This window comes from Phocoena phocoena, chromosome 2 (genome assembly GCF_963924675.1).
Source record: "Phocoena phocoena chromosome 2, mPhoPho1.1, whole genome shotgun sequence".
NCBI classification, from domain to species: domain Eukaryota; kingdom Metazoa; phylum Chordata; class Mammalia; order Artiodactyla; family Phocoenidae; genus Phocoena; species Phocoena phocoena.
In genome coordinates, this window is record NC_089220.1 from 14,204,978 (window position 1) to 14,230,630 (window position 25,653).

Here is a 25,653-nt window from a genome sequence, read left to right on the forward strand (position 1 = left end):
TTCAATGGAGTCACCGCTAATGAAAGTCCGTACATCTGCGGAGACGAAGTGGTGGCAATTACTTAACATACGTGTGATAAGGGTGCCCTAAACGTAAAGCGTTGTCCCAGGAAAGGCTAAGCCTGGGACAGTGGTCCTGAAACTGGGTGGCACGTGACTCCGTGGGGCTTTGCCTTGAAAGGAGGGCAGTGGAAGGCGCAGAGGTAACACTGTGGGAAGACCTCTTCCGGCCAGATTCAGTGCTGGGCTCTGCGAGCAAGTCAGGGGCATGACTCGTGTCCTTCAGGAGCTCTCAGGCCAGGTGGCATCAATGAGGATGCTGTGAGCCTTGGACGTGAAGCGTGTGCTGTGTGTGGTCAGTGGAGACTCCCAGGGGAGCACGATGACCAGGCACCAGGTCTACACATGGGAGTCGAGTTCTCCCAAAGTTTTCAGGAAGCTAAGGGTTTCCTGAATACGCTTCAGGCTTCGCTTCAGTTGTGGTAAGTCAGAGAAGAGGGAAGTCCGGAACAAAACAAAGCAAAACAAAAAACCTCTCACACAGCTACACCGACTGTTTTTACCCAGGAAGAAATGTTCCCACCAGTCACCATGTACCATGGAACTGTGTAAAGCGCAATCCTCACACCCCCATCTCTGTAACTGTGGCCAAGAAGTAACATTACTGTTCTGAAACTATATTCTCCTGACTTTAATACTGTTAAGGAAGTTTAGCAACATTATTTGCTCCTTTGTCTTTTTATTAAAATTTTTATTTTATATTGGAGTATAGTTGATTAACAATGCTGCGTTAGTTTCAGGTGTACAGCAAAGTGATTCAGTTATACATATACATGTATCTGTTCTTTTTCAAATTCTTTTCCCATTTAGGTTGTTACATAATATTGAGCAGAGTTCCCTGTGCCGTACACTAGGTCCTTGTTGGTTCCATTTGAAATATAGCAGCGGTGTGTACATGTGAATCCCAAACTCCCTAACTGCTTCGTTGTCTTTTAAGGAGAGGAGTGGGTGTTTCTGTAGGTTTTCTAGAAGAATCCAATGGGTGTGAAGTTTTAGGTGAAGAGTCAGTTATATAAGCTCTAGCCCACATGGTGTGGGAAGAGGACCAGTCCTCTTGGGTTTTCCAGTCATTTCTTCTCTGGTTTTCCTGAGTGGGGCTCCAGGTCCACATGGGACGATTTGAGAATAAGAGAGTCACAGGCAAGTCACGGCTTGGTACAGGTGGTGAGGGAGGTGGTGAGGGATCACGGGGAGAGGAAGGAGTGGAGGGCGCATCTTTGAAGGTAGAGCCAGTTCTTTATGCTCAGTTGGAAGTATTAGGACAAAGGCATAGTTTAGGCGCTGATGCCAATCACAATATCTGTTGCCTTGGCAGATGTAAGAGATTACCTTCTGGAAATGGAAAATTGCTTTTCGTCACTTCAAAGCCAACCATAACTAGATCCAATAAACCATAGGAGAAATATTAAAAAAAAGAAAGAAAGAAAGAAAACAACTTCTGTTATGTACAACTTCAGCACTTGAACGCCTGGATTTGGTACCCTTGATAGAACGTGTAGATGGAGATGTCCAGCTCTACAGCATCAGCTTTCCAAAATCAGCATTTATGTCTCTCATTTTCTCGGTGGAGCCCGGGGGTGGGACTGGCTCTCAAAGGGAGGAAATGAATTGTCAAAGCAAACCACAGCTTTGCCACAAATAGGTCATTTTCTTGTCTGGGACCAGTTTTCAGCATTGTAGGGAGTACTGGGAATCAAACTGTGTCCAAAACTTCGACTAAACGTTTATATCTCTTGATCTCCACAAGCCTGAAAGATAAATAGGTCATAGTGACTTTTGTCTCTGTTCCTGAGTTTTTTCCCTGAAAGCTGTATTAGTGCAATGGAATGGCGATGGGTAACGTTATTAACATTATCTGTATTGTGCAGTGCCTGGTTGTGACAGCCTCAGAACAACCCTTCAGGCCTGGGACAGAAGATAGGAGTGTGGCCGACCCTTACTGCTTCTTGGTGACGGGCGATGGCCCAAGGATTTCAAGGCAAAATGATATTGAGTTCAAAACAAAATGATATTTTCGCTCAAGAGGTGATCCTCTTAAAGGAGTGGATTTTGGGGAAAGGTCACTTGTCTCCAGCTACATGATACTGTTTCAGGTCCCCAACTGGTTTCACCTGTTAAGCTGGAGCCTCTTTGCACAATTGTTCAAGATCGCCACAAAACCGCTGTCAAGGGAAGGAGAGAAGGGCTGGGGTTCCTCAGTCTCGATGCCCCTGCAGCCCAGCATGGCCAGAGGGCCATACTGTCCCTGTGCTACCCTAGGTCACTGCATCCCAGACCTGCACCCTCATCCAAGCTGCTCCTTGAAGGGTCTTGGTGTCTGTATTCATGGGCCGTGACCCTGAGATAGAGAAATTCCATGACAAAGCCTCCAGGTTTCAACCCTCCAGGAATGCACCTAAGGGTGTATTGAGGGGCTGCTCTCTGGGCTGGGGTAATAGTCAGTGTTTATCGAGCAAGTACTAGGTACCATGCCTTGTGCTGAGCACCCAGCAAGATGGGTGACACTTTTGGGGGGTCTGTAGTTTCCCCGGGGAGGCAGCTGGAGAACTGGCAGGACAGTTGGTGTTGAAGTCTGTGTGTTGATGGCGGGGCTGCCAGACTTCAAACAAGGGACAGATAAAGATCAAATCAGGGTAGGCCTCATGGAAGAGAGGAATTGTCCATGGTTTCTGCCCAAAAAGAGGGTTGTTGTCCAGAAGTTGCTAGTGTCCAGATTCGTGGCTTAGTAATTGAGGGACCCAAGGGCAGTAGGATCCAGAGCTGTGTGTCATTCTCTGAACAACCATGGATTCTTTATTTTACCTGTTTAGCCAGCCATGACCCTGCCTCTTGGAGGACAGACAGTGTAGTTTCTTCATTGCTGTGTCCCCATAGCAGGTGTAAAGACATGTTATTCAATGAATGGATGAGTCAGAGAAAGGAAGGTGGGCAACCCAGCTCTTACTGCTGGAGCAGAAGCTCCACCTGCCCTACGTGAGTGTCTGGCTGGCCATTAGGGAATAGCTGCATATTTATTTACCTATCTAGCTGCTAGTTAGCTACTATTTGTTCTTATTTTTTAAAATTTTTATTGGAGTATAGTTGCTTTACAATGTTGTGTTACTTTCTACTGTTCAGCAAAGTGAATCAGTTATACGTATACATATATACCCTCTTCTTTGGGTTTCCTTCCCATTTAGGTCACCACAGCATTGAGTAGAGTTCCCTGTGCTATACAGCAGGTTCTCATTAGTTATAGTAAAATCCACATAATATTAATTTATCATCTTAACTATTTTTAAGTGTACAGTTCAGTGGCATTGAGTACATTCACATTGTGGTGCAATCGTCCCCACCATCCATCTTCAGAACTAACTTCATCTTGCAAAACTGAAACTCTGTAACCATTGAACAACAACGCCCCATTCCCTCCTCCCCGCAGACCCTGGCAACCACCATTCTACTTTCTGCCTTTCATGAATTTGACTACTCTAGGTACCTTATATAAGCAGAATCATGGAGTACTTGTCTTTTTGTGACAGGCTTATTTCACTTAGCATAATGTCCTCAAGGTTCATCTGTGTTATAGTATGTGTTGGAATTTCTTTCTTCTTTTAAGACTGAATAAAATTCCATTGTATGTATTTACCAGGTACTCTTTATCCATTCACGCATCGATGGACACTCTGGTCGCTTCCGCTCTTTACCTGTTGTGAATAAGGCTGCTGTGAACATGGGGGTACAAGCAACTCTTTGAGTTCCTGCTTTCGGTTCTTTTGAGTGTAGTCCCAGAAGTGGACTGGATCCTGTGGTAATTCTATGTGTAATTGTTTGAGGGGCCACCACACTGTTTTCCATGGCGACTACACCGTTTCAAAGGGATGCCTCAGTTACTTAATTTTTTGTGTCTTGCCTTTCCTCTGTGAGTCTTACAAATGCAGTCCTCCTCCCTTCTGCACCACTTATGTCCTTTGAACTGGACGGATGACCACAGTTGCACCGTCAGCCCAGATTCGGGAGCTACCTCTAACCTCTCCCAACCACCTTTGAAAAAGCTAAGTTTATCCCATTGGCCCCTGGGCAGTTGTCCGCTGGGGAGTCCCAGGCTGCTCCTGAGATTAAGCTGGAACCAAACTGGCCCTAGACTTGTAGCTCTTGGAACAGCTGCTCAGCTTTCCTCAACTCCACCATTTTAATTGTGATTAGTAGGTTCATTTGCATCTAAAAGGAGTCGTTTTCTTATCAGCACCATTGAGTTGGGAACCAGTGTGCTCCATTTATATAGAGTGGCCCATTTTAACCAGGCCCATTAAGCAGTAAAAGTAAATGTGGGTGTTTTACAAATGCAAATATATCATGCAAATAATGTACTTTATGCTGAATGATGCCTTGGTTTTCATATGTAAAATTAGAAACTGTGTAGCACAAAGATAATGATAAACACCTTTGCATCTGTTCATAAGATGTATCCTGAGCTGTATGCATCTAAAATTGTAGCCCAGGCTTCAGGCAGAATTTCTTCGGTGCACTCAAACATGCATTCCATATTATCAAAAATATACATGTACTTATCTAGTTATTTATATATTCCTACGTAATCAAAAAATCACAGAAAAGAGTAATCCAAATACCTCACGTATTACTTACCATCAAAGATGAGATTTGTAATTTTGTTTCCATTTTTAAAGATTTTTAAGTTTTTATCGGAGATGATGATAGTGGAAGAAGGAATGTTACTTACTATATAGGCTAGTTCCTTTGTAAGAGAATTATGTCTACTAAGAGAATTTTTTAGAAATCCTACTGTGTGAAATAATTCTGTTTATGATATGCAGGTAGCACTTCTGCTACTTTACACCATCACTTAGTAGAATAATGGCAACAATTTTTGTGTACAGTGGACTTGGCTAAATTCTAGGAGGGGAGTCACCTTTAGTCTCTGCCTCCATGGGGTTTCTGCCCTTTGGAAAGGTAAGACACACACCTATGGAAAGTGAATTAAAGGTGTAAGACATCAGATCAGGAAATATCACATAGTACGATCAGCTGCCAAATTGTACTATACAGGAATTACCAAATAGACTGTACTATACAGGAATTACCAAATAGACTGTACTATACAGGAATTACCAAATAGACTGTACTATACAGGAATTACCAAATTCAGAGTGGGGAGAGGTTCCAGTGTAGGAGTGACCAGAAAAAGATCTGGGATTTGAGTTGAACCATAAAGGATGGATGGGAGTTGAATAGGCAAAGAGAACATGGGAGCAGGGCATTTCAGCAGAGGGGAACAGAATCTGAAACCACACAACCCAGATTGGCACTTGAACCCAGTGTCTTTTAATTGAGATCACACACCTGGTCTCCGGACTTAATGAAGCTCAGGTTCTTTTATGTCCCCTCACAGAAGGAATTCAGTGAGAAATAAAGTGATAGGTAAGAAGTGGACTTATTTAGAGAGAAACACATTCCGTAGACAGAGTGTGGGCCGTCTCAGAAGGCGAGAGGCCCCGAAATACGGGGGGCGGTTAGTTTTTACGGGCTGGGTAATTTCATAGGCTAATGAGTGGGAGGATTGTTCCAACTGTGGATATTGTGGAGAAGGGGTGGAGATTTCCAGGAATTGTGCCACGGCCCACTTTTTGACCTTTTATGGTTAGCCTCAGAACTGTCATGGCACTGGTGGGTGTGTCAGTTAGCATATGCTGATGTATTCCAATGAGCATATAATGAGGCTCAAGGTCCACTGGAAGTAGAATCTTCTACCATCTTGGACCTAGTTGGTTCTAACCAGTTGATGTTGTGTCCTCAATGGCTGTGTCATTCTTTTAAAGGTAGTGCCCTGCCCCCTTCCCTCCTGTTTCAAGTTGGCTTGAATGGGTCATAGAAATATATGGGGTACGAGTGTGTTCTGGAGACCTGCCTCAGGTGGTATGTTGGGGATCAGGGGGAACGTTTGAGAAGGAATAGAAGGGCCTCTTGGGGCAGAGAACCTATTGGACTTAACTCTGCCCTATAAGCTACTGGTTTTCACCCACTTTTATAACCATCAAGCTCTTCAAATGAAAAATTATGTGGAAACTCAACACGTCAGACACATGAAAAATGAGATGCTTTTTTTAAAATTAATTTTTATTGGAGTACAGTTGCTTTACAGTGTTGTGTTAGTTTCTACTGTACAGCAAAGTGAATCAGCTATACGTATACATATATCCCCTCTTTTCTGGATTTCCTTCCCATTTAGGTCACCACAGAGCACTGAGTAGAGTTCCCTGTGCTATACAGTAGGTTCTCATTAGTTACCTATTTTATACATAGTATGAGATGCTTTGTTGACATTGGTGCAGGACCTCACCTAGACACCCGTCCCCCACGCCCACCACTGGCAGCACTATAGGCACCCCCTGGGGGTTCCCTGGGGAACAGTTTGCAAACCAAGGGGAGAGCTCAGGAAGATACTGTGCTCTGAGAAGACTGTAAAGGTATTAGGCAGGGGTTGGGGGAAAGACTGGAGATGGGCAGACCTATTAGGATGCTAGTGGGAACATCTGCATATGAGTTGACACAGTAGAGTAGAAACACAAAGGAAGGGAAATTGCAAGAGTCTTTTGAAAGAAGGGGTTGGCAGGAATGGATGACAGCAGATGGGGGTTCAGGAGAGAACCTTGGTTGAGATCCCAGATTTTTTTTTTTTAACATCTTTATTGGAGTATAATTGCTTTGCAATGGTGTGTTAGTTTTGCTTTATAACAAAGTGCATCAGCTATACATCTACATATATCCCCATATCTCCTCCCTCTTGCATCTCCCTCCCAACCTCCCTATCCCACCCTTCTAGGTGGTCACAAAGCACCTAGCTGATCTCCCTGTGCTATGCTGCTGCTTCCCACTAGCTATCTATTTTACATTTGGTAGTGTATATATGTCCATGCCACTCTCTCACTTTGTCAAGCTTACCCTTCCCCCTCTCTGTGTCCTCAAGTCCATTGTCTACGTCTGCGTTTTATTCCTGTCCTGCCCCTAGGTTCTTCAGAACGTTTTTTTTTTTTAAGATTCCATATATATTTGTTGGCATACGGTATTTGTTTTTCTCCTTGTGACTTACTTCACTCTGTATGACAGACCCTAGGTCCATCCACCTCACTACAAATAACTCAATTTCATTTCTTTTTATGACTAATATTCCATTGTATATATGTGCCACATCTTCTTTATCCATTCATCTGTCGATGGACACTTAGGTTGCTTCCATGTCCTGGCTATGGTAAATAGAGCTGCAATGAACAATGTGGTACATGACTCTTTTTGAATTATGGTTTTCTCAGGGTATATGCCCAGTAGTGGGATTGCTGGGTCATATGGTAGTTCTATTTTTAGTTTTGTAAGGAACCTCCATACTGTTCTCCATAGTGGCTGTATCAGTTTACATTCCCACCAACAGTGCAGTAGGGTTCCCTTTTCTCCACATGCTCTCCAGCATTTATTGTTTGTAGATTTTTTGATGATGACCATTCTGACCGGTGTGAGGTGATACATCATTGTAGTTTTGATTTGTATTTCTCTAATGATTAGTGATGTTGAGCATTCTTTCATGTGTTTGTTGGCAATCTGTATGTCTTTGGAGAAAGGTCGATTTAGGTCTTCTGCCCAGTTTTGGATTGGGTTGTTTGTTTTTTTGGTATTGAGTTTCATGAGCTGCTTGTAAATTTTGGAGGTTAATCCTTTGTCACTTGCTTCATTTGCAAATATTTTCTCCCATTCTGAGGGTTGTCTTCTCGTCTTTTTTATGGTTTCCTTTGCTATGCAAAAGCTTTGAAGTTTCATTAGGTCCCATTTGTTTATTTTTGTTTTTATTTCCATTTCTCTAGGAGGTGGGTCAAAAAGGATCTTGCTGTGATTTATGTCCTAGAGTGTTCTGCCTATGTTTTCCTCTAAGAGTTTTAATAACGTCTGGCCTTACATTTAGCCCTTTAATCCATTTTGAGTTTATTTTTGTGTATGGTGTTAGGGAGTGTTCTAATTTCATTCTTTTACATGTAGCTGTCCAGTTTTCCCAGCAGAGGCTGTCTTTTCTCCATTGTATATTCTTGCCTCCTTTATCAAAGATAAGGTGACCCTATGTGCGTGGGTTTATCTCTGGGCTTTCTATCCTGTTCCATTGATCTAGATTTGTGTTTTTGTGCCTGTACCATACTGTCTTGATTACTGTAGCTTTGTAGTATACTCTGAAGTCAGGGAGCCTGATTCCTCCAGCTCCATTTTTCTTTCTCAAGATTGCTTTGGCGATTCGGGGTCTTTTGTGTTTCCACACAAATTGTGAAATTTTCACAATGTTGATTCTTCCAATCCAAGAACATGGTATATCTCTCCATCTGTTTGTACCATCTTTAATTTCTTTCATCACTGTCTTATAGTTTTCTGCATACAGGTCTTTTGTCTCCTAGGTAGGTTTATTCCTAGGTATCTTATTCTTTTTGTTGCAATGGTAAATGGGAGTGTTTCCTTAATTTCTCTTTCAGATTTTTCATCATTAGTGTATAGGAATGCAAGAGATTTCTGTGCATTAATTTTGTATCCTGCTACTTTACCAAATTCATTGATTAGCTGTGGTAGTTTTCTGGTAGAGTCTTTAGGATTCTCTATGTATAGAATCATGTCATCAGCAAACAATGACAGCTTTACTTCTTCTTTTCCGATTTGGATTCCTTTTATTTCTTTTTCTTCTCTGATTGCTGTGGCTAAAACTTCCATAACTATGTTGAATAATAGTGATGAGAGTGGGCAACTTTGTCTTGTGCCTTATCTTAGTGGAAATGGTTTCAATTTTTCACCATTGAGAACGATGTTGGCTGTGGGTTTGTCATATATGGCCTTTATTATGTTGAGGTAAGTTCCCTCTATGCCTGCTTTCTGGAGGGTTTTTCATGAATGGGTGTTGAATTTTGTCGAAAGCTTCTTCTGCATCTATTGAGATGATCATATGTTTTTTTCCTTCAGTTTGTTAATAGGGTATATCGTATTGATTGATTTGTGTATTTGAAGAATTCTTGCATTCCTGGGATAAACACCCCTTGATAATGGTGTATGATCCTTTTAATGTGCTGTTGGATTCTGTTTGCTAGTATTTTGTTGAGGATTTTTGCATCTATGTTCATCAGTGATATTGGCCTGTAGTTTTCTTTCTTTGTGACATCTTTGTCTGGTTTTGGTATCAGGGTGATGGAGGTCTCGTAGAATGAGTTTCAGAGTGTTTCTCCCTCTGCTATATTTTGGAAGAGTTTGAGAAGCATAGGTGTTAGCTCTTCTCTAAATGTTTGATAGAAGTCGCCTGGGAAGCCATCTGGTCCTGGGCTTTTTGTTTGTTGGAAGATTTTCTTTTTTTTTTTTGTGGTACGTGGGCCTCTCACTCTTGTGGCCTCTCCCGTTGCGGAGCACAGGCTCCGGACGCGCAGGCTCAGCGGCCACGACTCACGGGCCCAGCCGCTCCGCGGCATGTGGGATCCTCCCGGACCAGGGCACGAACCCGTGTCCCCTGCATCAGCAGGCGGACTCTCAACCACTGCGCCACCAGGGAAGCCCTTGTTGGAAGATTTTTTATCACAGTCTCAATTTCAGTGCTTGTGATTGGTCTGTTTATATTTTCTATTTCTTCCTGGTTCAGTCTCGAAAGGTTGTGCTTTTCTAAGAATTTGCCGATTTCCTCCAGGTTGTCCATTTTATTGGCATATAGTTTCTTGTAGTAATCTCTCATGATCCTTTCTATTTCTGCAGTGTCAGTTGTTACTTCTCCTTTTTCATTTCTAATTCTGTTGATTTTAGTCTTCTCCCTTTTTTTCTTGATGAGTCTGGCTAATGGTTTATCAATTTTGTTTATCTTCTCAAAGAACCAGCTTTTAGTTTTATTATCTTTGCTATCGTTTCCTTCATTTCTTTTTCATTTATTTCTGCTCTGATCTTTATGATTTCTTTCTTTCTACTAACTGGGGTTTTTTTTGGTTCTTCCTTCTCTAATTGCTTTAGGTGTAAGGTTAGATTGTTTATTTGAGATGTTTCTTGTTTCTTGAGGTAGGATTGTATGGCTATAAACTTCCCTCTTACAACTGCTTTTGCTGCAGCCCATAGGTTTTGGGTCGTTGTGTTTTCATTATTATTTGTTTCTAGGTATTTTTTGATTGCCTCAATGATCTCTTTGTTATTAAGTAGTGTATTGTTCAGCTTCCATGTGTTTGTATCTTACAAAGATTTTTTCCTGTAATTGATATCTAGTCTTAACAGCATTATGGTCGGAAAAGACACTTGATAACATTTCAATTTTCTTTAATTTACCAAGGCTTGATTTGTGACCCAAGATATGATCTATCCTGTAGAATGTTCCATGAGCACCAGAATTTTTAACTTGAACATTTTACAGGCAATCACCAAAAGCTGAGTCATTTTTTTTTCTTTTTTTGAGGAGTGCTGAGTTAAATTAATTGGTAACTTGTATTCTTTCAACAAGCATTGACAGGTACCAGCCAAGTTCCAAGCATTGCAGTAGGTGGTAGGGATTTAGGAGAAGACAGACTCAGATGTCGCAGTGTGTCAGGGAGTGTGAGTGCACCGTGTGTAAAGGGAGACAGTCGTAGACACTGTGCTGGGCTGAGTTGTCCCCTCCAAAACTTCCTATATTGATGTTAGGTCCTAACACCCAGCACTCCAGAGTATGATCTCATTTGGAAATATGGTCATTGCAGTTGTTAGTGAAGATGAGGTCATACTGCAGTAGGGTGGACCCCTAAGCCAATATCAAAAGGAGAAGTTTGAACACAGAAAGCACACACAGGGAGAATGCCATATAAACATGAAGGCAGAGACAGGGTGATGCATATATAAGCCAAGGAAGGCCAAGGATTGCCTGCAACCACCAGAAACTAGGGGAGCGGCATAGAACAGATTCTCACTTACAGCCCTTAGAAGGAACCATCCTTGACTTTGGACTCCTGACCTCCACAACTGGGAGAGAAGAAATTTCTATTGTTTTAAGATACTTATCTGTGGTACTTTGTTATGACAGCCCTAGAGAACCAATAGAGACACTGAGAAATCCCGAGCAGTGTGGAAAGTGCCCATGGGGACCAGCAGGGGAAACAGAGCCGGGAAACTGGCTCCCTCATTTGAATCGATGTGGCCCCGGGGGGATGCAGCCAGAAATACATTCCAGAGTCTGGACGCAAGATCAGCCAGATTTCCCAGGAGTTTATGAACTCTCCTAACAAAGGAGAATGAATAGAGAAGAAGAGAGGGCTAAAACTCTAGGAATACCCATCATTATGGGGGTAAGGCTGGACAGAGAGCTAGCAGATTTCATAGAAAGAAGAGTGGGAGGAGGAGAGCCAGGTGAGTGTTGTGAGGCTAAACTTGGAAAGAGTTTTAAAGAGATAATGTCAAAAGTGATAGAGAGTTTATGTAATTAGAAAAAATAATAATAAAGTAAGCCTCTCATGTGCGTGCATGTGGGCGGGCATGGAGTGGGCAGGGGAGAGGGGCTGTAGAGCCATCAAGGCCCTTAGCCCTGAATGGCGGGGTGACTTGGGGGCCTCTGATGACCCAGACGTGAGGGGATCGCAGCCAGTCCGGGAACACCATGACACAGAAGAGCGGAGGTCGGGCACTGTCTCCCAGCTCCTGGGCTTGGTTAGTGCGTGGCAGGGTCATGGGGGCCAAGAGGAGGATCTGGACACTAGGTGATGTTGGATGATGGGTCAGCTAAGAAGTCCTGGAAGGGGGAGGCGAGGGGAGACAGGGGATAATGGCAGGAGGAAAGATGCCAGAGGAAAAGTGGGCAACAGGGGTGTTGCTTTGGCAAAGAAGAAGGTGCAGACACAGGTAGAAATAACGGAGGGTGATTGAGCTTGTGAGGAATGGCTTTGGTTTTAGGAAAGAGGAGGTGACGTTTTTGCCTGATGAGGTATGGAGCGGGGAGTGGGTGGGTGTTGGGACTTGGCGAGTGGAGAGGAGAGTGAGGACAGCTTAGTCGGGTTGCTGAGTATCAGGTAATGGTTCTTGGCTGGGGGCCATTTTATCTCCCAGAGGACACATGGTAGTTTCTGGAGACATTTTTATTTGTTACAACTGGGGAGGGTTGGTGCTGGGGTCTAGTGGGTAGAGGCCAGGGACCGAACACCCTAGCACCCACGGGACGGCCCCCACCATAAAGATGATCCAGCCCCAAAGGTCAGCAGTGCCAAGGTTGAGAAACCCTGTCACAGGTCAGCAGCACATCTCAAACGTGTCTGAGGAGGGAAACCCTAAACTTCATAGCATACTTCGTGGAACATTATTGATGTATTTAAAATCGCACAGTAGATCCTGCTCCAGAGCAGCCATCCCTGTCCGAGTCTCACAGCCGTTCCCCACCATCCGCTGCAGCCTAGCATGCCCTTGGCTGTGATGGCCACACAGGAATGCTTTGCAGGTTGATCCAGTTGGAGACAGGATGAGTCTCCAGTCTTTTTAAAAACCTTTTAAATTTAACTTTATTTTTTTATACGGCAGGTTCTTATTAGTTATCCGTTTTATACATATTAGTGTATATACGTCAATCCCAATATCCCAGTTCTCCAGTCTTAACATTGGCGAAGGTGACAAAGCCATTCCATTTCTTACCAGGATCCGAGTTTTGCCTTCAGAGAGATCTTGCCACACTCCGTTGTGGCTTTTGTGGTCCTCGCTGGTTATTGTCTGATCACTCCAGTAATGCCTTCCCAATAATTATCAGCCTCTGAAAATTGGCCAGTCCTGATACGTTTCCACCTGGTCTCTTCTGCCTCTTGATTGCCTGACCCTGAAAGGTCACTGTGGGCAGCCGTACTTAATAGTTTGGATCTATGCAGGATTCTGGGCAGAACTGTCTTTTTTTTAGCTTTCTTTGGAGTAGGTGGCATCCATGAAGCTGCTTCTTCCAGCCTATTGATTTTTAGAAAGTGTTCATTGCTACTTCAGGTGGAGGAACGTTTGCAAATTAGATGATCTCAAAGCATCCTTAAGGGGAAGAGGAAGATGAAGGTGTGGTTAGCTCTTCCGTCACAGAAGTGAAGCCAAGAGTCTAACTGGGAGAGTCCACAGGGTGTAGGAGGAAGTGTTGGCACAGAGCACATCATTTAACTTCTCTGAACTGCAGTTTTCTTGTAATCAAGACAACCACTGGGATATTTGCAGTTCACAGAGTGTCCTTTGTACATGCATCATCTCATTTAATCCTCCAGCACTACATGCTGTAACTGCTCCCTGTTTGTAGGAGTGGAATTGAGACCTGTTTTCAGCTTGTGTTTTTGTTTGTTTTTGTTTTTGTTTTTGCGGTACGCGGGCCTCTCACTGTTGTGGCCTCTCCCGTTGAGGACCACAGGCTCCGTATGCGCAGGCTCAGCGGCCATGGCTCACGGGCCCAGCCACTCTGCGGCATGTGGGATCTTCCCGGACCGGGGCACGAACCCGCGTCCCCTGCATCGGCAGGCGGACTCTCAACCACTGCGCCTCCAGGGAAGCCCTCAGCTTGTGTTTTCAACAGACAAATTCCTTGAGTCCAGATCTTGTGCTGTCCCCACCACAGCTCGGATGGAGCCAGGTGGCCACTGAGATCCCTTTGAATGTCAGCATAGTCCGGTTTTGTATGGAAGGTTGCAAAAGTTGCAAAAGATTTCTCAACTTTCAACTGGACTCTTTAGTGATGCGTCTCAAATTATGAAGGGCGTTTTGTGAAACTTGAGAGCCTCTCACACACGTCTGATTCCCGCATTCCAAGCTTCAAGCCTGGCATCTTTCACCCAGCGTGTCTGTATTAGTATGTGGTGTAGGTCGTATTTGTTTTTCTATGACATTCTGTTGCTCAGTCCACAGTTAGAATCAACAGTAGAATTCCAAGTATGTTTTCGGGAATTTCCCCCTTCATTACAACTGCTCTGACTGTTTTATTCCTGGAGAAACACAGTCTGATGGTAGATTTCACACATCCAAGGGGACTGCCTTCGCATTGTTTCTAGCGCTAAGAATATGTCAGAGATCTGCTCAGCTGCCTGAAGACTGCCAGGCAAGCTCTGGCCTCTGTAAGGACCGGGTTAGGACAGGCTGGTCTCACCACATCCCTTTCTGTTGTTTAGCGTACTTTGGGCCACTCTGGCAGAGATGCTAACTGCAGGGGACCTTCAGAAACACAGCATGTAGGTTGCTCTTTCACTGCCCAAAACTCTTTAGACTTTGATTCACTTCTTCCGGGGTCCTTCCTGTATTCATTCTCTCTCTCTCTCTCTCTCTCTCTCTCTCTCTCTCTCTCTCTCTCTCCCTCTTTCATTTTACAGTAAAAATTTTTTGTTGTGGTAGTAAAATACACATAACATAAAATATACCATCTTAGCCGTTTAAGTGTACAGTTCAATAGCGTTAAGTACATTCACATTATTGGGTAACCAACCCCCATAACTCTTTTCGACTTACACAACTGCAGCTCTGTACCCACTAAACAACTCCCTACTCCCCCCTCCCTCCAGCCTCTGGGAACTCCCCTTCTACTCTGTCTCTATGAACTTGAAATTTGTCCTTTTGTGACCGGTGTATTTCACTTAGCAGGATGTCCTCGGGGTTCATCCGTGTTGCAGTACCCTGTTCTCTCTTTCAGATCAACCGGTTCACATTTGGCAGCCGGGTTCTTAGGCAAAAAGTACTTAGAAAAGAAGTACTTTTCCTAATTTTCTTTTCTTAGACTCATAGAAAGTCCAGGCTGGTGAAAACAGGTGTGGATCTTGCCAGAACCTCTCAGGGTCTTGGTTAGAGTTCATCCGGTTCTGACAATGATGACAGCTCATGGGCGTCACATGACAGATGGCATCATTATGCCAAGAGCCACCTTAGGGCCGGACGACCTGTTGACCTACAGTGTCCCCTTGGGAGCTGGAAGAACTGCAGCTGAGTCTGTGAGGCCCAGGGAGAGACAGAGCTCTGAGTCTCTGGCAGGTGCTGGTGGGATGGTAGGGCACTTCCCTTGGGATTTGCTGGCTCGGCTCTGGTCTTAATGATCAGCTGGATCAATGTTCTCAAATGCCAGTTGACAAACTGCCTTTGCCGGCAGGCCAGGCCCTCTCAACCTGTTGCTCGACTTCCTTTGCCACACGTGGGTTTGGCTTCTGGTGCCGAAGGTCATGAGATTTCGTTAGAGCGTTACTGAAGTGAGACAGTTGTGGCGCCAGCGTTGTATTGTTTCTGCTAATATGAGCCCACGTGTCTGTCTTTCGCATCTGGTGAGGCTGATTGCTTTTTCTAGCCTGGGATTTTGTCTTGGAGAGATTCCTAGTGAAATACCGTCCACAGCCTTCTTCCATGGAGGAGGATAGCTAAGGGTTTGGCGCCAAAAGACTGGAAGAGAAATCTGGACGATGAGAAATGAAATCGGGGCCGTTGACGTGTGTCTTTGTGGTACAGTGGGCTGGTCTTGGGCTGATCACTGACCAGCCATGTGATGACTTGGACAAGTCCCTCCGTCACCTGAAGAATGGGGACAGTGGGTTCTGCCTTGCCCTCTCATGGGATCGGAGGATCCCACGGAAAAGTGTTGACCACTGTGCTCTGTACGTGGTAATTTGGTATCCTGTCTTCAAGCAATGTGAGCACCATTGTAAGGTGATTAAAACCCACTCTGGTAGGTTGAAGGGGGCCCTAGTGGCCACTTCCCATGGCAGTGACTATTTACAAGTTCACTGGCGTTTAGGTGACTTGAGTGTGGAGAGTCCCCCATCCTCCTCTGCACAGACCACCCACCCTCCCCTCCTTGATTTGCCACACACATGAGTGGTTTCCAGAGTGGCCTGAGATACTCCCACAAAGATCTCGACCACTAGCTTCTCTGAATTACTGTAGTTGCTATATATTTTTAAGTAATTTTATATACTTTATAAAAGCTAACTTTGAGCTTTAAAGCCCGGTGAGCCAGGGATATCTCCAGATGGAGGAAAAAAATCAGTTTGCTCTCTCCCCAACCTGTAGCCACTAGGGCCGTAACCGTTGGCCTTTCCACAAGCATTTCTAGTCTCTTTAGATAGAGTCACAAGAGGTTGGAGCTAGCTAAGTATGACAGTAAGCTCCTAAAGGCCATAAAATATGGCTTCTAATTTTTCTCTCCATGTCCAAGCACAGTTTTCAACAAGCTCTTAATAAATCCTTGAATCTCCTAACAGTTAGAAGATGTCACTTGGAGGGACCATACCAAAGAAGCGTGTAGAATATGGGGCCAGTGAGCTCAAAAGCTTTGCAATTAGCATGGCAGGAATCGAGCCCACAGGTGAATGCATCAGTCACAACAGGAGCTACATCAGAGCGGGTAGGTGGGCCAGTCCAGATCTGTCTCCACTGTGAGAGTGTAGATTACACCGGCAGCACAGCAGAGCGACCGGAATAGCGATTGGTGACTTAGATACATTCAAAGGATGTTGTAGAAATCTTGAAGTAGATTTCTATCATACAGAGAATTTTCCTTATCTACGCCACTGGATTTACCCGTCCTCCGTTCCCCACGTTTACTCCATCCCTGGCGTCTACTCAGTTTTCAAGCAAATCAGGGTCAGAATAAAGAGGAGATTTGGAGGGAAGTAAGCTAGATATTCAGCGTCCTGCAGTAATAGTCAATTATCGAATTCTCCAGAAGCGCCAACTCCTCTATCGTGAACTCCTCAGTTTTTAAATATCTTTAGAAATCAGGTGATTCAGTGTTGGCCACAGCCACCTGGCTATTTCCTGCTTTCTTATAAAAATCAGATGGTGAGATCCCAGGAGCCGGCTGGGGTTGTTAAAAGATAATCTTAAGCATTTTAATGCACTTATTCTTCATGCAACTTTGAGCCTTAACAGCCTCAAATCGGAATAGGACAGGAATCATACAGAAGAGAACTCAGCTTGCTGCCATCATCCTGCAGCCCTGAGACCCCGGCCAGATCTCCTGCTGTCCTGCGCAACTCCTGGCCACTCAGAGGCCGCAGCAGCCAGAGCTGAGAATCAGGGCTGCAGGAAAAGCCGTAACTGAGATGCATCATCCTCACTGACTCTGAGTAGAGCGGATCCGAACCACAATAAAACAAAAGTTTTATCATTTACATCAGGGTTCATACTGTGTGTTTTCTGACACGTTCGACATTATTTTGATGTATTTGTGTGCTGTAGCACTTTTCTTCCTCCTTCTCTACTCCTCACCAGCCATGTAACGTGTCCCCATACCTGGTGTGCTCTTTGTACCTCTGGGGACGAAATGTTGGTCAACAGAATGTGTCACTGGCATTTCTCTTTCTTGTTAACAGTATTGTTCCCCTGTATCACTAGAGACCCTGATTGACTCTAGACACATTCATCGGGTAGTCCTTCAGATTTCTTATTCTGTGTGTGTGTGTCCGTGTTTGCCAAACGTACAAACTTATTATTTAGACCAACTTTTTAATTTTTTTTAACGCTGAAGGTGATTGATGATGCATTAACCGGTATCATTTGCCACATTCTGTCTTGGAGAAAGTAATTTATACCGCCTGTTGGGCTGGCTGTAGGAACAATTTTGACTAAGTGCTTTCTAACATTAATCTAAACCAATCCTTGATTTAGAATCACCACCTTTCTACTCCAAGACCGGCTTGGTTATAAAGTTTTTCACTGGGTGTCTTAAAACAGTGAAAATGCTTGTGTATAAATGTAGTAAAGTGTCATTGTGATACATTAATCTTTCGTCTTTTCTTGCCTCTCCTGTTACAGGACTGTGAGTGGTAACATATCTGCAAAGTGTTTTATGGGATATGGGGTGCAACATTTGAAGCCAAGGAATTGAAAACGGGATGTGAAACAAGAAGACAGGGGAGGGAGGGAGTCGACCAAGGTCATATCTGTATAATAAGAATTTGGTGGTAGAAAAGCCAAGAGAGGCAAGCTCGCATTTATAATGTGCAGGTGGCACTAGGAAGCGGTGAAAAACCTGCTGATCTCAGAAGACATGGATGGGAGTTCTTTGCCTCATAAAGTCATAAAATTATGAAGAAATTAGCAAAAGTTATAAGCTATGATGTTGAGCATCTGATGGGGCCATTTTGTTTACCTACAAATGATTTCAGTGCCCAAGAGGGAGCAGGGTTAGGACAGTAACCTGAATACCCACATGGACGGGTTATGCACGTTGAAATATGAAGCCCATTCATCATAAAACAAGACTAACGGTTTTTAAAGAAACATTTTCAGAGGGTGTAAATAATGCATAATTGGGAAAGTGTTCTGAGGCCATTTTGAAGGATGTGTTTGGAGGAAGGGTTGCTTTCTGAGTGCTACTGAGTGAGTGTAGACAAGCTCGCCCTCACGCTGGTTTCTGTTCTGTTTTAGCACATCAGGTCCACCCCTCTGGCCGGGCAGCACCTTCTTCAAGAGAAACGGAGCCCTTCTACAAGGTAGGTCTCTGACAGCCCCCCCTCCCCCTCCCCCATCCCCACACTACTCCTTCGCTCCTGGTGTCTGTCGAGAGAGTTCTGTCTGCTGCAGAGCGGGCACTCTGTGACTGCTGTGGGATGGCTCTGTTTGTCCAGTTCTCTTTATTTCTTCCTACTGACGTCTCCTGGTTGATATGAATTGTTAATCTGAGATAAGACGGCTTCTTTGGTCTGTTGTCACTGGTCAGATTCCAGAAGTGGTCGGCTTGCTTCGGTGAAATTGGAATTATGTGGCAGTTAGGATGCAACGATAGCATAAATTGGGCTGGTAAAATCAAACCCTATCACGGATTTCCAGTGCTTGGGCTGTGAGGAATGTTGGGGGTGTTTTGGCACTTGGGTCATCGTGGAGATCCACTTGTTGCTTGATGTGCCCTGACGTCCATGTGTGCCTGGAAGGGTGACTGTGGTTTGTTCTGAGACTCAGAGTTCAGACACCCTCCCTCATCCCTGCAGGCGTCATTTGCAGGGGGACATTCTTTCTGCTGTCCAGTCCATCCTCAGCTGCCTTGCACGACTTCCTGTCCAATGCACTCAAGGAATTCAAACCGCCTTTCATCTCTACTTTTGCTGTCAGGTTTCTTTAAAAATGGCCAAAGTCGAAGAAGAACACAGAGCTGAAAATAGCAATGAGATGCACGCTGACAACTTTGAGAAAGTACTTTGGGGAGATGTCTGCTCTGCAGATCAGCTGGAATTGGCTGGCCCCCAAGTGTCTTCTGACTTCCCTTCCTCATTAGCCTCTCTTGATTGGCTGGGTGTCAGAGTGGCACAACTGGCCCAAAGCAGATGGATTTGGTTTTGCCAAGAGCTCTGGAACTGTACTGGGCTTAGGGTGAGGAGTTTCAGTGCATCTTGGTTGGTTTAGAGCTGTTACGCCTCTTTTCCCTAAAAGTTACACGCCCAGGGCCAGCCATGTGTGTGATATATATGTAGCTAAGAAAAGAGGCATTTATCTTCAGGTTTCCAGAGTAGCTCAAACAATTGTGAGAGATGTCATCACATTTGTGCTATTGTTTTCAAGGCCATACAATTGTATGTTGTCTTTTTAATAGCCTGTGAAATCGGGAACTTCAGAATTTCTTTACATCTTTGCTTGGTCCAGGTGAAATTTAGGTAGGCAGGTCTGATTAATCCTAATTTTAATGACCATCATAAATATCCTAAATATTTAAGAAAAAAAGGGAACTCCCTCCACTCTCAAAAATTAATACATAATTTAAAAAAAATCTATTCTGTTCTCCCTTCAGAAAGTGTAAATGGAGACCTGTTATGAGGAGCCTTTGGGTTTTTTCAAGTGGATTTCAAAGTTATGTGCATCCTTATTTTTCCTCTAGATCTGTAGCAATGATGTGAATATCATTCATGGTTGGATTATTTTCACAAAAGGAATTTTATTTACTTAGAGCATTTTCTTATAGGATTTTTATTCATTAAGTTCCACATTAGGGAAGATTTGCTCTAAGCATGTTAGTTTTGGGTTATTTCTGCAGGACAGAAGCATGAGGGAAAAATTGATAAGGTTTATGAAATTGAGTGATTTCACCGTGAGATTCTGTCTCATGGGTGGTAGACTTTTTTTCTTTTCTACATAGGGTTAAACATTCTCCTAATTACTCTAGGCATTGAGAATTAAATTATTACAGATTTCAGATGCTTCTTGAATCCACATCCAATTCAATACATCCCATTTACTTTTTATGTACATGCGAAAATCAGAAGTATCGTGGTGAGAATTCTGGAGTGTGGGTGGGGATTTGCTAATGTTTTTTTTCCTGTTGTGTTTCTTCATTTGCTGTATCTGTATAGAGCGTTCACGCGACACTTACATTGTAATAAGGTTTTTTAAACTCTGTGCGTGTTCTTCTGAATTATTATTTTTTTAACTTTATTTTATTGATGTATAGTTGATTTACAATGTTGTGTTAGTTTCTGCTATACAGCAAAGTGATTCCGTTTTATATATATATATATATATCTTTTTTATATTCTTTTCCATTACAGTTTATCACAGGATATTGAATTCAGTTCCCTGTGCTATACAATAGGACCTTGTTGTATATCCATTCGATATATAATGGTTTGCCTCTGCTAATCCCAAACTCCCATTCCATCCCCCTCCCACCCCTCCTCCCCCTTGGCAGCCACCGTCTGTTCTCTATGTCTGTGACTCTGCTTCTGTTTCATCGATAAGTTCATTTGTGTCATATTCTTGTGTTCCTCTGGCGGGCAGTCTGGCTTATCAGGAAGTTGCTGATGCCCACGAACAAAAGTTTTACAGTAAAGATACTGGCATAGAAAGAAGGGAGCTGCCCAGTCATGGCAGAGGAAGGTTTAGTTTAGAATCAAGTAGAAGAAAATGTAGCTGATTTATGCTCACTTTCTCACCTTTATACTTTGTATTTTCAATTATGTCCGCATTTTTTCTTTATGTCTAAAGCAAGCAGGAGGATGCTTTTCTAGATAATCAGACTAGGAAAGAACTCTGTTAATAGGTTCCAGCCACAAGGATTGGGATCGCAGGCCAGGAGGATCCCCTAAAAAACCCAGTTCCTAGAAGCAGGGTAGTAGGTGAAGCTTGGTCACACAGGGTGACACAGGGACCCAGCAACCGGCCAGCAAAGCCCAGCTGTGACCGTGGGCCCTGACCACAAGCAGAACTGGCGAAACCGGACTGCACGGGGCCGGGGAGAACCTGCTCTGTGAAGTCACCCTACGGGTTGAGACTAAAAGTACCCCAAAGCAGCAAAGTGAGCAGATGTGCCCCATTGCTTCGAGGACAGAGCCTTGTTTTTGACAGGAGGGAGGGAACATGGGCCTGTCACTTCTTGGGAGAGTTGACACTTGTACAAGGCCTTAAAAAGTAAATAGATGGGGGTGATGCCAGGAGGGAAACAACCAGAGCACATGGGCACGAGAGGACCACAGGTAGAGAGAGCGACGGGGACTCTATGGGGTGGATGCAGAAATGAGGGCTTTGCGGGCACTTTGGAATAATGACATCATCACGCACTCCAAGATGTTTTTCAGAAGAAAGCTGAGATTTCCAAAGAGGAAGTAATGGAAGGTAAAACCTGAAATCAGTGGAACAGAATGACCTAATTGGTACAGTGGGGAACCGATGTGTATTGTCTAATAGTTGTTTGCTTTATAAGCTGTCGAGCAGAGAGGTAGTATAGTTATTTTTTTCCAGCATAAAACCAATTGCAAGAATTAACTGGAAGCACTCAGGGTCCTGTTGAGGGCGGCCTCTGTGTTTCGGTTCTTGCAGATTCACTGGCAAGAGGGCCTGCTGAATCATCTTGCAGTTTTGAGGATAATGGGGTAAGATTTGGTTTGGATTACACCAGGCATGGGTACTTAACATAATTGGTCATTTCATCAATTCACAGTATTTATTTTATTTTAAATGCCATTTAGGCTGCTAGAGACATTTTAGTATGTTAGCAGTTTCAGTGGGTAGAGAGCACTTCAGATCTTGTACAATAGTAACCTAGCTGATTGCCAGAAGGGGACAAACCCTTCGTTAAAAGGGGACCCAGGATGGGGCCCAACAGATGAGTGTGGCTTATTCAGAGGCCTCAGGAGTGGCCAGCTGACAGGTGTCCCCAACTGTCTCCTCTGCCTGTCTCTGTGTGTCTTAGTGACAGTCTCTGTGTGTGAAATACATTTTTTTAACCATCTTTTTTTTTTTAATTTTTACTAGAGTATAGTTGATTTACAATGTCGTGTAGGTTTCAGGTGTACAGCAAAGTGAATCAGTTATACATATGCACGTAGCCACTCTTTTGTAGATTCTTTTCCCATATAGGCCATTACAGAGTATTGAGTAGACTGTCCTTGTGAAGTACATTTTAAAATTTCTTAGGTTATAATATCTCTTATTTTCTTAATTAAAAGAGTAAACTGGGCTTCCCTGGTGGCGCAGTGGTTGAGAGTCCACCTGCTGATGCAGGGGACGCGAGTTCGTGCCCCGGTCCGGGAAGATCCCACATGCCGCGGAGCGGCTGGGCCCGTGAGCCATGGCTGCTGAGCCTGCGTGTCCAGAGCCTGGGCTCCGCAACGGGAGAGGCCACAACAGTGAGAGGCCCGCGTACCACAAAAAAAAAAGAGTAAACTATTGTAAGTTTTCTTCCAAACTCCCTGGCCCCAAACTCCCCCCTCTCCTTCTGCCACATAAACACACATATTCCCTTCACCCATCAAACTTAAAATTAGGTTACTTTATTTAAACATCACCCTTGGATGAATTATTTTAATGAGTCAGCGATTCCTAATTAAAGACATTCCTCGCCTCTGGTCTGACCCTTCAGTGTCTGCCCCCTGGAGGGTGCATCCCACAGCCGCACATGGCATAGCTGCCCTCGCTTGCATCATTTCTTCTACTAAGAGTTGCTACGAGCTGCCGCCCATCCGATCCGCCATGTCTGCCCCGCTTTGGCCTTCATAGGCTTTATAGGCCTCTGAGCTCCCCACGGAGTTTTGTTCAGAGAGAAGCTGCTGCCTTTACAGCTCTGAGCCAGCTGACCATCTGGGCCTACCCACACCGCCCCACCTGCAAGCATTTCATTAGTCTTTGTCTCTGTATGTCAGGCACTGGATTAGGCTGGAACCTCCCTTGGAGGCCCAGGGACTGCCCCCTCCACCACTGACCGCCCGTCCTGGGGTCAGACCACACGTCCCAACCCTTCTTGCAAAGCAGCTCAAGCCCTGATGCCACCACAGGTCATGCAGACCTGCCCAGTTACCAACTCCCTGGCAGCCTTCCGGGCCCTCCTTCCACTTTTCTCCTCTCTATCCCTCCTGTATGGGGCCACTAATTATTATTAACTCTATTCCCATAGGATGCAGGGGTGGAATTCAAATAAATTCCCTAACACGCATAGCAGGTGCTTGTTTCTTTTCACTTCTGACAGCCCCCTGGATGAGCTAATGAAATGGAAAGAAGACCTTCCAGGCCTTTTCAGTGCACAGAGCAGGACTGAGCTGCCGCAGGCCCGAGAGCAGATAGGGGAAAGGAAACCAGCTCTTCTGCTGTCAGATGCACGTTGTCCCCACGAGCGCACAGATGTGCTCGCCACTGGTGTGAAGCATGCAGGGAGTTGATTATGCCCAGTAGATGACCCGCTTTGGGGAATGCCAGCTTCCCAAGTTCTAGGCCGGCTTCATGCACTTACTTTCCTGGGAGTCCTATTATGTACCGCCCACTCTCCACAACCCTTACGCCTTACCCTCTCCCACAGCTCCGCAGTGGGTTTTTTCTGGTAAAATGTATGCAGTACCTCCCTTTGGTTGTGTTTGGGGCTGTGAAAGGCTCAGCAGCAAGTAGTCAGTATATCAGAAATGAGTTTTCGTGGAAAGGAGCCTTGGATTACCAGTGAGGGGACCTGGCTGTGGTCCCAACTCTGCCACTTGGTAAACTCTGACCTTGGGCAAAACTCAGGCATCCCTAGGGTTTCATGTTCTTGCCTGTGAATTAAGGAGCGGACCTCAGGAGTGGCAGGGGTTTCCTGTGGATTACAGCTCTGATGATCCATACTAACTTCCTAAAGTGGGTCGAGGACTTTCCTGGTGGTCCAGTGGTTAAGACTCCGTGCTTCCACTGCAAGGTGCACAGGTTTGATCCTTGGTCGGGGAAGATCCTGAATGCTGCGTGGTGCGACCAAAAAAAAAAAAGAAAGAAAAGAAAAAATGAAATATACTAAAGTGGGTCAAAATGGTTTCGAGGCGTAGCTCAGCGGGAGGAGTGCCACCTTCAGCCAGCAGTGTCAGCAGATGGCCCACGGAGAGGAAACAGGGTGATGGCTGCCTGGCTACATCTTGACTCTTGAACAAACCCTTTCTCGTGGATCGTAGGGAGGCAACATACTACAGATTTGGACAACTTGGAAAGGACCCATCTTGGCCTGGTGGGCACCTGGCTTAACCCTCTCTGTGGGGATAATAATAAACATGCTTGCCATATGGGGTTCTTATAGGACTCAGTGAATTCATATCAGTAAAGCCCTGAGAACAGGCTAAATTCCCAGAGCTAGTTATTATAACATTTTACAAAAGTATGAATCTTAGGAAAACAGGGCTAACATCCTCTGAATGTGGTGTCCCTGGGTTATTTCTCTTGTCTGCTAAAATTTTCCTTGTCCATTTGTTGGGTCTACTGATTCTCAGAGCAGGGCAAAAGACGGAATACCCCGGATCCTATTGGATTTATACGTGGATCTGAAAGACAACGTGTTCAACTCTTTATATCGGATTCCTTTCAAATAGGACTGCTTCCTTGTGAGGTTCCCCCAGCTCACAAAGACTGAGTTATACCCCTTGCTGTACAGTTGTACGTACCCAGCAGGTGCATAGATAACCACGCAAAAAAGCACGGATTCAGCACCACATCAGCCCAGGTTTAAATCCCTCTCTCTTTGGGCACCAGCTGTTTGACCTTGGGCCTCAGTTTCAGTTGTCTGTAAAATGGGGCTACGAGTTGTGCTCCCCAGAATCTTTGCAGAGATTAAAGGAGGGTGTGAACGTGGAAACATTTGTCCAGTCCAGTGCCTGGCCTGGCACCTCACAAACACTTAATAAAGAGTGGAGTTAACCTTTGACTCTGTGCCCGTTAATCCTGCCTGGTGTATTCAGGGTGAAAGGTTCCAAAATTCCTTAAAGGAGCGGTCTCCCAAAAGCCTCTCCTGTGCATGATGTCCACTCACACTGCCAGCCTCGCCAGTGTTTCCTTTCTGATAGAACCAGGGTGTCTGCATGGCCTGGGTCTCTAGTCCAGGCGCTTCCTTCTTTCTGTCCATCAAGACACAGATTGAAGGTTTTGTTCGGGTTTACCCTGCCCCTCCCCTACACATTTCTTTCCCATTTGGTTGCAGCCTCTGGGCTCTTTGGCTTCTTTCATCTAATCTGCTCCACAAGCTGACTCTTTTGTCCATTTTGCAAAGAGGGCATCCACCTAATGCATAAACCTCTTGATTCTTGCCCCCAGGCACACCCGTTTCAAAAAAGAAAAAAAGCAACAGTAATAAGAGAAAGGAAACAAAAAAAAACCTCTCTACTTTCCCCCCCCAGTGCTAATTGCCTTCTGTCTTTGTTTGGCCTGCAGAAGCCCTTTGGTTTTTCGGAGGAGCTCTTATCT

At 44.6% G+C, this 25,653-nt stretch overlaps 1 protein-coding gene across 2 annotated transcripts in view; it reads left to right on the plus strand.

The window, feature by feature from the left end:
- Positions 1–25,653, plus strand: part of FOXN3 (forkhead box N3) — a 296,834-nt gene that overhangs the window by 160,749 nt on the left and 110,432 nt on the right. For both annotated transcript variants that reach the window (XM_065872029.1, XM_065872030.1), the window contains exon 4: positions 18,415–18,479. In XM_065872029.1, the coding sequence (XP_065728101.1) occupies positions 18,415–18,479 (65 nt within the window). The remainder of the gene's footprint in view (positions 1–18,414; positions 18,480–25,653) is intronic.